The 12,014-nt window shown below is 40.4% G+C and overlaps 1 protein-coding gene across 1 annotated transcript in view; it reads left to right on the forward strand.

Moving 5' to 3' along the window:
• Positions 1 to 12,014, forward strand: part of DNAH5 (dynein axonemal heavy chain 5) — a 209,979-nt gene that overhangs the window by 165,647 nt on the left and 32,318 nt on the right. Inside the window, exons 66-67 of the mRNA XM_067467539.1 lie at positions 2,094 to 2,276; positions 10,163 to 10,406. Coding sequence (XP_067323640.1) covers positions 2,094 to 2,276; positions 10,163 to 10,406 — 427 coding nt within the window. The remainder of the gene's footprint in view (positions 1 to 2,093; positions 2,277 to 10,162; positions 10,407 to 12,014) is intronic.

Below are 12,014 nucleotides of genomic sequence, written 5' to 3' on the forward strand. Positions count from 1 at the left end.
AATCACCGAGAAGGCCCTGTCTCTCGTCCCCACCAATCGTGCCTGTGACAATGGCGGGACAGAAAGCAGGGCCTCTCCGGAGGATCTTAATCTCCACGATGGTTCATAGGGAGAGATGTGTTAGGGCAGGTAATTTGGGCTGGGGCCATTTAGGGCTTTATAGGCCAAAGCCAGCACTTTGGATTGTGCCTGGTAGCAAACTGGCAGCCAGTGGAGTTGGTGTAACATGGGAGTTGTATCCTCCTTGTATGCCACCCCAGTTATTAATCTGGATGCCTCTCATTGGACTATTTGAAGCTTCCAAGTAGTCTTCAAAGGCAACGCCATGTAGAGTGCATTGCAGTAGTCTCTCCTAGATGTATTTTTGTACTCTGTGGGCCCCAAACCTTGTGGTTGTTAAAGATGCTTCAAATGAGCTTTATAAGACTGCTTTCCACTATGTAATTTGCTTATCTTCCTTTCACCTATTTCTTCTTTCCCTCATGTGCTGCAGGAATATGGGGTGTCTTGAAAATTAATATGCCAAACTTTCTAGTCACTTACCTAAATGCTTCCCTAGAAACAGAAGTTTTCTTGTTGGTTCTTTTTGATTCCATCTATTATATATTTTTTTTAAAAATGCTCACTTCAGCATGTCACAATGCAATGCAACAGTACAATGCTAAAAAAAGAGAAGCGACTTTCCTGAAGAAGCAAGCAGCATTTGCAATTCATTTTAACATTTATCTGAAGAAGAAGTGTAGCCTCATCAGCATGTAAAGTAACTGAAATGGCCATCCTCAGAGGATATTTTAAAAGAACTGTTGGCTTATAAAAATAAGAACCATTACATATGCTTGCTGCTGTCTGGGGTTTATGTACTGGCTTATTAGTACACAAGAGTTTTTGCAAACAAGAAACAATACAATTGACCTTTTTTGTTCTGAGTTTTGACTATTGAGATTGTGGATATGCAACTCTGATGATAATAGCAAATCCTATTGAAATAAAGGACTTCTGGTCCAAAAAATAATAATCCATAAGCAAGCACTGGAGGTTCTAGAAAACGTCTAGCTATAGGGTCCACTCTCTTGTCACATCCCCGAATAGATTACTGCATTGCACTCTATGTGGGGTTGCCTTTGAAGACTGTTCGGAAACCGCAATTAGTCCAACAGATGGCAGCTAGATTACTCACTGGAGCATCATACAGGGAGCATACCACCCCCTCCCCCTGTTATGTCAGCTCCATTGGCTGCTTATGCAATTCCGAGCACAATTCAGAGTGCTGGTTTTGACCTATAAAACCCTATACGGCTCTGGTCCAGTGTACCTGTCCGAACGTATCTCCTTCTACATCTCATGTCGGAGTTTAAGATCTTCTGGGGAGGGCCCTGCTCTCGGCCCCGCCTCTGTCTCAAACACGCTTGGTGGGGATAAGGGACAGGACCTTCTCAGTGGTGGCCCCTTGACTGGAATTCACTCCCCAGGGAAATTAGGTCATTGTCATAACTCCTTACCTTTAGAAAGAAGGTAAAAATGTGGATGTGGGACCAGGGTAATTAGGCGGAAATGACAATGACAGTGTTGAAAATGGTTTGGAAATGGACTATGGATAAGTTAAATGGAGTACTCAATCATAGAATTCAGCTAGATAATGGCCACCAAGCTGGTAATAGTTCAGTAGACTGTAAGTATATTGTTTTAATATTTTAATGTTTTTAACTATTATAATTATTGGTGTTTTGTATTTTATTATGTGTCATCAGATTGTTGCCAATTGGAAGCCGCCTTGAGCCCCCCCCCCCCCCAGGGTGTTGAGAAGGTTGGGTAAAAGTGTTCAAAATAAAATATATAAATAAATATTTGGTTGGATGTGGATAATGAAACCTTAGTTACTGGATAGTTGAGTCACAGTGTAGTTTTTGCCTACGTTGTAATATATGAATAAAAATAGACAATTTCTTACATGGAAATGGTCTGAAACATTATGTATTGTGTTATGTGATCAAAACTAACACAGAACTTTAATGCACAATAAGTCAGTGGTTATTACTTGAAACTGCAAAATAATGCTCAGAGACTTCTATTTCCCTTCTGTCTTTGTTAATTAGGTAAAAGTTGGGGATAAAGAAATGGATGTAATGAATGGATTCAGACTTTATATTACCACTAAGCTTCCAAATCCAGCCTATACTCCTGAAATCAGTGCTCGCACCTCCATTATTGATTTTACTGTCACAATGAAAGGACTGGAAGATCAACTTCTAGGAAGAGTCATTCTAACAGAAAAACAGGTAGGTAGAACTTTTTCCTAGAATAAGAAAGAATAATTTTAGAACTGTGTGGACTGAGCCACTTTCTCCCATTTCTTTTACATTAGAAGGATGAACTCAGAGATAGCGCCAACACATGACAGTTCTCTTGTAGTATCAATAAAACATTGAAATAAAATCTGTAGAACTCAGCTAACATTCTCCTTTACAACCGGCCATTGTTATATTCATGGTTAAAACATTTATTATGTTATGCATGAAAGCATGAAATTATACAGTTAGTTAAAGCCCATTGGGCATGCAAAATCACAAATGTGGATTTCCATTTTCATGAAGTGAATTTTCTTGCCAGTCCTTCCCTTTGTACTTTTGTGTCTCCTAAATTGACTTCAGAAGGTTCCCCCAAACTTACAAAACACATTTGGATCTTGCAAGAAAAGGAGGAATAAGCATGGGTGAATGAAGGGCAGTGCATACATTAACTGGCAGTGTTTCTCTCAGGTCTCAAGAAAATATTCTTCCCATCTCAGTAATCTAATATTCCTTAACTGAAGATACCAGAGGTAGAACCTGAGACCTTTAACTTTGCAAAGTACAGTTGACCCTTTTATCCACTGTCTCTGCATCCACATATTCCATTGTCCATAGTTTCAAAATATTACAAAGTACCAATTCACCCTTTCGTAAAGCAAGACTTGTTGCATCATTTTATATAATGGACACCATTTTGTTATACAAATTGTACTTGAGTGTACACAGATGTTGATAACTATAGGAGTGTCCAGGAACCAAACACCAGCAAATATTGCAGGCCCAATGTATAGTTATTTCTCATGAATTCTATTCTTTGTTTACAAGATTTATTTTCAGAAAAACCTTCCAACATAGGTTTTTTTAAACAAAATCAAATATTCATCCTACTTCCTAATTTTCAAGCATTACTCCAAATTATTCAAACATCCAAAAATTATTCCAACATTACTGCTAATATTTGAATAGCAATCACTATCAGAAAAAAACTAGCTCATGCATAGTCTTGACATCTGCCTTCCTGTTGTGGCTCAGCTTGATTCTGAGCCTGAAACTGAACCCTCTTGTGAGCCTGAAATGTTCCCTGATGAAGAGGATGATGGGACTCAGATTTCTGGGCCTATTCCTATGCCTTTTTCTGTGCCTCTTTCAGACAGTGCACTAGAGGAGTCAACAAGTCAGTTCTCATGGGAAAAGAATTATTTTATTTATTTATTTGGGGTTCTTATACCCCGCCCTTCTCACCCCGAAGGGGACTCAGGGCGGCTTACAGCAGTAAGGCACAATTTGATGCCTGTATCATAAAACAAGTGTACACAAAATTACATCAAATCAGTTAACAACAATTCATACATAAATTCATACATTAATCCCATAAAACCAATAAAATCAATAAAAACCCCATACAAACCCAATTTCTCCTTTTACATGGTCAGCGTTTGCTCATTCATAGTTCTAGTTTCCTGTTCCCCTTTATCCGTCCTGCTGGTCTTACTCGCCTGAATGTCTGCTTTAATTGCTGGAGTGCCCAAAGGCCTGGTCCCACAACCATGTCTTCACCCTCCTCCTAAAGGCGAGGAGGGATGATGCTGCCCTGATTTCCCCGGGGAGTGAGTTCCACAGGTGAGGAGCCACCACTGAGAAAGCCCTGCTCCTCGTCCCCACCAGCCTCACTTGTGAGAGTGGTGGGGTCGAGAGCAGGGCCCCCCCAGATGATCTCAGGGTCCGGGGTGGGACGTAGAGGGAGATACGTTCGGACAGATACGCTGGACCGGAACCGTACAGGGTTTTGTAGGTCAAAACCAGCACCTTGAATTGTGCTCGGAACTGAATCGGCAGCCAGTGGAGCTGGCATAACAGGGGGGTGGTATGCTCCCTGTATGACGCTCCAGTGAGCAATCTGGCTGCCGCTCGTTGGACTAGTTGAAGTTTCCGAACAGTCTTCAAGGGCAACCCCACGTAGAGCGCGTTGCAGTAGTCTATTCGGGATGTGACAAGAGCGTGGACCACCGTGGCCAGATCAGACTTCCCGAGGTACGGGCACAACTGGTGCACAAGTTTTAATTGCGCAAAAGCTCTCCCGGCCACCGCTGAGACCTGGGGTTCCAGGCTCAGTGATGAGTCCAGGATCACTCCCAAGCTGCGAACCTGAGTCTTCAGGGGGAGTGTAACCCCGTCCAGCACAGGCTGTAACCCTATACCCTGTTCGGCCTTACGACTGACCAGTAGGACCTCTGTCTTGTCTGGATTCAATTTCAATTTGTTAGCTCTCATCCAGTCCGACACAGCAGCCAGACACCGATTCAAGGTCTGGACAGCCTCCTTGGTGACAGGTGAAAAGGAGTGACAGATCTGGACATCATCTGCGTAGAGATAACATCTCAGTCCAAAACTCCGAATGATCTCTCCCAGCGGCTTCATGTAGATGTTAAATAACATTGGGGACAGAATCGAACCCTGTGGGACTCCACACGACAACGGTTGTGGGGCCGAACAGGTGTCACCCAGTAACACCTTCTGGGACCGTCCCTCAAGAAATGACTGGAGCCACTGCAACGCAGTACCCCCGAGACCCATGTCTCTGAGGCGTCCCAGAAGGATACCGTGATCGACGGTATCGAAGGCCGCTGAGAGGTCCAGCAGAACTAACAGGGACACACTCCCCCTGTCCAGTTCCCTGCGAAGATCATCTACCAAGGCGACCAAGGCTGTTTCCGTTCCATGTCCCGGTCTAATGCCAAACAAATTAGATAACAACCAGGTGCAGAGGCCTTCACTTGCTCAGCCTTCTCACACTGATACTGATAGAGAAGAGAGCCTTGATAGTGATTTAATGAGCAGGCAGGAACGGTTAGATTGGCGGGTCAGGAGGAGTTCGCGATTAGCCAGCAAGAAAGAAGCCAGGTCAGTGAAAGGTCACCGTAAAGCTTTCATGTTGGCAAAAGTGTAATGTTTTCATGTTGGCAAAAGGTATTTAGGCTTCTGGTTAACAAAGGGAAGGTGTCAGTTCAATGTGGCTTTTTTGTGAAAGTTTCTATGGAATAACCTTGGCTTTAAAGCAGCACGCTTTGAGCTTCCTGAATTGGAATTCTTGGGGCTTGGGTTTCACTGTTTTTACCATGGACTCTTGCTTGACCATTGCTTAAAGGATTATGTTTTATGTTCTTACCTGAGGATCTTTGAACAGTGTTTTGCATTTAGCCTTTGTCTTTGGAACTTTGCATTGCTTATTCTAAGCTTTGACTTTGGTTTTTTTCCTCAATAAACTACAAAATCTACAGCTTTTGTGTGGTGGTGTTTGGGAGCAAGGTGAAGCCTATTCTGAGTTGCAACACTTCCAGTATTTCTATAAAGTTACTTCTCAAAATCCAAAGGCAGATTTGTGAGAGTGCTCAAATTTCATAATGGGATTGCAACCACCAAACTGTAGAAAAATATTTTCCAGAAGAAGAGACAAATGATACTTATGTGAATAGATCCAGGAATGAAACCTTTAGTGTCCTTTGATACTGATCTAGGTTTGGCATACATTTGATATGGTTTGACCATTGGATCTAAGTCTCAGATTTTCCCATTTTTCCTTTCCCACTCCATGAAACTTCCTGGTTCAAGACACATCAAGCTTTCAATTGATTCTGAATAATCAAACTATGGTTGTTCCTTGTTTCCTAAAATCATAGCAAGAAGTTATGGTTGTCAGTAGGTCTATATTTTGACAATGTGCTTTGGAAGACAGATTGTATTTTCCCCTAACATGGGAAGACAACTTGTAACCTCCTAATATTGTTGGAATGTAACTCCCAGGATATCCAGTTTACAGCTAATGGAAGTTACAGTTCACCAGCAAGTGGAGAGCCACAAATCACCCACTGTCATTCTGTACAGAAAATCATTGTATTTGATTCTAATGACATTACTATCCATGTCAGAGCCAAGGTAGACTGTGGCAGATGCATCTTTGCATTTGACAGGAACATTTTACAATGCAAATAGCAGCTGTAAGGATGATGTGTGAAGAAGATATTTTTATAAGGACTACTGCAGCAGAGGGAAAGATTAAACATCCACTCTGACTGCTGAGAGCTCAGTAACCATGTGCATATTAGATGCTGCAGTTTATTGAGTGCCATGCTTAGTTTGACCAATCATTCATCTGTTGCATCTCTTTCAGAAGCCAAACCACTTCAGTTTGTAATAAGCTTTTGAGTGAGTATAAAAATAAAGTAACATATATTCAGACCACCTCTAAATATCTCCCCATTAATGATACAGACTGCTGTGCTCATAGCTGATTGCCAGTATGCCCGTCCTACCAGAAACATGGATTCATTGAAGCTTTACTAAAAACACATCCCTCTTTAGAAATTTATGTAGGAGTTTGCACAAATGCTTCCAATTTTAATAGCTTCTGTAAGTGTCTCAATTCACAGGATATGCGTGTACGTCGAACTATTCCATGCAAAAATAGAAGTGTCTCATGGAGTCTTGTTTAGAACACAGTGACAAAATCATTTCCATATTAACTACCAACATTTTTGTGTTGTCCAAAATCATAGATACCTTTCTGGCACACCTGGTAAGCATAACACTTGTTTGTATTCTGCAGACATCTTTTTTTCTCCAGCCATTTAATCTTTAAATGGAAACTAATTAAAACAAACAAAATGAGCAAATGTTCCCTTGTTTCTTTCTAGATTACCTTTTCATCCTTTTTGCCTCAAAGATATTTGCATTTTTAATGCTCTGATTTTCTAACATGGTGTGTCCAAAGACAATGCATAATTTTCATAAATTACTTTCACAATCCCCAATTACATTTTCCTCTCCCCCCACAGATTGTACATGTCATAGGTCTTTCTTTCATGCAAGGATGTTTTTTTTAAAAGCCCGTTATGACCAAGACATATTCTACAGAATGAGACCCACGTTTGAATTAAATGCAAATTAACTTCTTGGTAGCACTAACAATGTGAAATTAATCATTCCTGTCTGGATATATTGGGGCATTTTAATCAACTATAAATAGAGAATAATGCAAGTTGCTTGCATGAATGTTCCTTGTAGTATTGCATAGAAAATTCCAGATTTCTTGTCGGTGGGCAAGACTTTATTGTTGCCTTTACTGCCACTCTGTTTAGCTCAGGGCTTCTTAAACTTTTCCATGAGGGGCCCTTTTTGGCCTGATAAATTTTGACATGACTCTGGGTATATAGGTATATAAAATAGGTATCAAATGAAGCATATGCTGATAACAAATCAACATTTGCATGGCTTGCTAAATATTCTGATTTTCCTTTCTAGGAAGTATAGCTGAATAATAATAATAATAATAATAATAATAATAATAATAATAATAAACCTTTATTTATACCCCGCTACCATCTCCCGCAGGACTCTGTGCGGCTTACAAAAGGCCAAGCCCAAATACATCATAAAACCATAACAACATCAATACAACAATAAATAGCTCATAACAAAGCAAAAAAAACAATATATTAATGACACGACACATTTAAAAACCTCTGGCAGGGCCAAGTGCAAGAGTTAAAATTAAGAATGCTGGGCATGTCCAAGGGAAATAGGATGGATATCTTAGGATAGGTGGATGTGCAGGCAATTCTAAGTCTCTCATAAAGTGCATTTGGGACATATTGCTTAGGAATCTTTATTCTGGGAAGGCACACTGGAACATCCACTTTTCAAGCTCCTTCTAAAGACTGCCAATGATGGGGCTTGCCTGATGTCCTTGGGGAAGGAATTCCAGAGTCATGGGGCCACCACCGAAAAGGCCCTGTCCCTCGTCCCCACCAACTGCGCTTGCGATCCAGCAGGGCCTCTCCAGATGAACGAAGAGATTGTGTGGGTTCGTATACAGAAAGCATCTTCTCCAGATGCTTTCTGATTAATGTAAATGTCTAAAATAGCTACTAGGTGGCACTCAGAAAAATGTTGCCACATTCTATGGGACCCCAAGATTGAGCTAAGGGGACCCCATTTGGGGTTGGGACCCACAATTCAAGATGCAGTCATCTGGCCAATATAAAGTTTAGGACATGGTAGAACTAAGAACTGGAACTAGAGAGCCAGAGTGGTATGGTGGAAATACTGTGTTTATTTATTTCTCTAATGTTTTGCTGCTGCTATTATATTATAGAGTGACATGTTTGAAATATAAAACTCATAGAATCATAGAGAACTCACCAGAAACATAAAGATTGTTTCACTCACACAGCACTAAATTGTGAGACAAGTCTAGAGAGTTTCTATCTGCTACAGACATATATTGACAGTCATGAAAATTCCAGGTGCTTCAGCAAAGCATCACTGAGCAGAGGAAGTTCTTTGAAGTTCAACGTATATTCTTGGAGAAACGTTTCCCCCTTCTTTCCCTGTCAATTTGTCAGGATGGGCATGCCAGTCCTGACAAGAATTGTCTGAGGACATGAAATTTGGAGGAAGCCCAATGGCTTTCTTGTCTTCTGTTATGTGTTACTCAATAATTATTTGGGGAACCTATCTACCCATGTTGAGAATGGAACCCTATGCAATATGAGGTTTCATCCATGCCATACTATTTGGCCAGAAAGAAATATTCCCATAGAATTATTTAGTCATAAAGTTGGAAGAGACCTTGTGGGTTATCCAGTCCAACCCCCTGTCAAGAAGCAGGAAAATGGCATTCAAAGCATTCCCGAAAGATGGCCATCCAGCCTCTGTTTAAAAGCCTCCAAAGAAGCAGCCTTCACTACAGTTCCACTGCCAAACAGCTCCCACAGTTAGGAAGTTCTTCCTAATGTTCTGGTGGAATCTCCTTTCTTGTAGTTTGAAGCCATTGAGAAAACCAAAGTGCTGTTCCAGCAGTCACCAGCCAATCCCTTTCCAATGCCAGAGATACAACTTAATGGTGTAACATTAGAAAATGTTGACTATTTCCACTACCTTGGCAGCCACATCTCCACCAAAGTCAACATCGACACCGAAATACAACACTGCCTGAGCTCTGCGAGTGCAGCATTTTTCCGAATGAAGCAGAGAGTGTTTGAGGACCAGGACATCCGTAGGGATACCAAGGTGCTTGTTTATAAAGCTATTATCCTCCCAACCCTGCTATATGCCTGAAAAACATAGACTGTCTACAGAAGCCACATGCAACTCCTGGAACAATTCCATCAGTGCTGCCTCTGGAAAATCCTGCAAATCTCTTGGGAAGACAGGCAGACAAACATCAGCGTGCTGGAAGAAGCAAAGACCACCAGCATTGAAGCGATGGTCCTCCGCCATTAACTCTGCTGGACCGGCCACGTTGTCTGGATACCTGACCCAAAGCGGTTGCTCTACTCTGAACTCAAGAATGGAAAACAGGATGTTGGTGGACAGGAAAAGAGATTTAAAGATGGGCTCAAAGACAACCTTAAAAACTCTGGCATAGACACTGAGAACTGGGAAGCCCTGTCCCTTGAGTACTCCAGCTGGAGGTCAGCTGTGACCAGCAGTGCTGCAGAATTTGAAGAGGCACGAATGGAGAGCGAAAGAGAAACGTGCCAAGAGGAAGGCACTTCAAGCCAACCCCAACCGAGACTGCCTTCCACCTGGAAACCAATGCCCTCACTGCGGGAGAAGATGCAGATCAAGAATAGGGCTCCTCAGTCACCTACGGACCAACCACCAGTACACTGATCTTAGAAGACAATCCTACTCGGCCAATGAGGGATCGCCTAAGTAAATAAGTAAGTCTCCCACTAGCATTGCATAGGATGCAAGTAATGAATAATTTCTCTACTGTACTATGTATGCTACTCTGTATGTCATATACATTAATGAGCCTGATTCTGACAGTGCATCCTATTGAAGCGTGGCTTTGTTTTGTGCTCTAACAGGAGTTGGAGAAAGAGCGAACTGATTTAATGGAAGATGTGACAGCTAACAAAAGAAAGATGAAAGAACTGGAGGATAACTTGCTGTATCGACTGACAAGCACGCAAGGTTCTCTGGTGGAAGATGAGAGTCTCATTATTGTACTTAGTAACACAAAGAAAACGGCAGAAGAGGTGACACAGAAATTGCAAATTTCAGCTGAGACTGAAGTACAAATTAATTCAGCCCGGGAAGAATATAGACCAGGTAAATTGATTACTATTAATGATAGGAAGCCAGTGATGAGAAATCTGAATGAACCCAAGAGATCAATATTAGCATATGAAAAAATGAAGAAATGGGGTTATGCAGCTAACCCAGATATATTGTTTTCTTTTACTTTATAACATTGATTGGTTTATAGGCAGTTTCAAAATCTCAGCTACCAGAACTAAACTGAAACAATGGCCATGTTCTCACAGCACTTTAAGTCATAGCATGTGTTAACCATGGTTTATTCTTAAAACCACAGGTTGCACAAAGTATGACCAAACAAACCATGGAGTATTTTCTCCATTCTTGGTATGTTTCTGGTTTCTTTTTCTCATCTTTCTTTTGTTAGCTCCTGTTTCAGGGTGAGCTTCTAGGAAAAGGAGTTAGGGACAAATTATGACTCTGGATTCAGATAAAAATAGAGAATAATTTAAACAAGCCAGAGATCATAAGCTAAAAGAAACAAAAATGATTCCTGGTTGTGGTTTGTGGTTAGTTGATAAATCATCTTTTGTTAGCAGAGGCACAACAGGCTAAATTTCAGCAAACTACACCATGGTTTGTTGTGATGTCTGTGTGTGACCAATGTGCCTTGGTTCGGTATCATTTTGTCTGTATGATTGATTAGCATCATTACCACTTTTCACCATGAATACACACACTTTATCCCATAACTGGACTTTCTTTTTAAAAATGTGTGTGTATTCTATGCTGTTCATCCTCTCCTTTTTACCTGCAGCATTTTTATTTTTAATGAATATTTCTGGCTCCCAGCCTGTTTCTGGACATAATTTAAAGTTCTGGCTTTAACTTATAAAATCCGTATACTACTAGGGTCCACCTTATCAAAAGAACTGTATTTCCCCAGATGAATCTACCTAGATCTTTAAAGTGAAGCAAATCTTTGGAAATTGACTATTTATGAAGTTTTTTTAAAAATACACTTCACAGATTTCACCCCTTGCTATTTCATGTATATGCTTTAAAATTGGCTTTAGTTCTGAAAATTTTACATTTTGTATAGTTTTATTGGTAGGTGCTCCAAGTTGTATCCATTTTAATTTTCTTTAGCATTGGAATCCTAGTGCTAAGGAAACAAAGGGACACAATTAAGTAACTAAGGTCTACTTATATCCTTAACATGGTACATTGAATCACAGTATACATCTTCTGAGATGTTTGCAATGGAGTATTAGAAGTATCTAAACAATATTCATTTATTTTTTCATCATGAATGAAAAAAGCTATGTGATTTGGACTTTTTTCCACACAGAAGAGACCCTGGTTTTTTTTCCAGTGTAACAATTATATATGTATTTTCTAACATAGAAAAATGGGTAAAAAAGTATCTAGACAGGAATGTTATGTTCTATGCTAAAGGCATGTTTTCTGTGCAGGGAATATGATTTTCTGCTCAAGAAATTAGCATTGTTTCCTGTGCAATCACTTTCCCAGCACATAAAATTCCTTCATTTTTTCATAGAAAAATGTTCCTCATTTTTTCATAGAAAAATGTTTTTTGTGTGAAAAAATCTTTCTATGCAAAAAATAAAATTCATGTGAGAAAAATAGAACTTTCCACTTAAAAAACTTTTTGCCTGT

The sequence above is a fragment of the Anolis sagrei genome, chromosome 4 (genome assembly GCF_037176765.1).
Source record: "Anolis sagrei isolate rAnoSag1 chromosome 4, rAnoSag1.mat, whole genome shotgun sequence".
Taxonomy (NCBI): Eukaryota; Metazoa; Chordata; class Lepidosauria; order Squamata; family Dactyloidae; genus Anolis; species Anolis sagrei.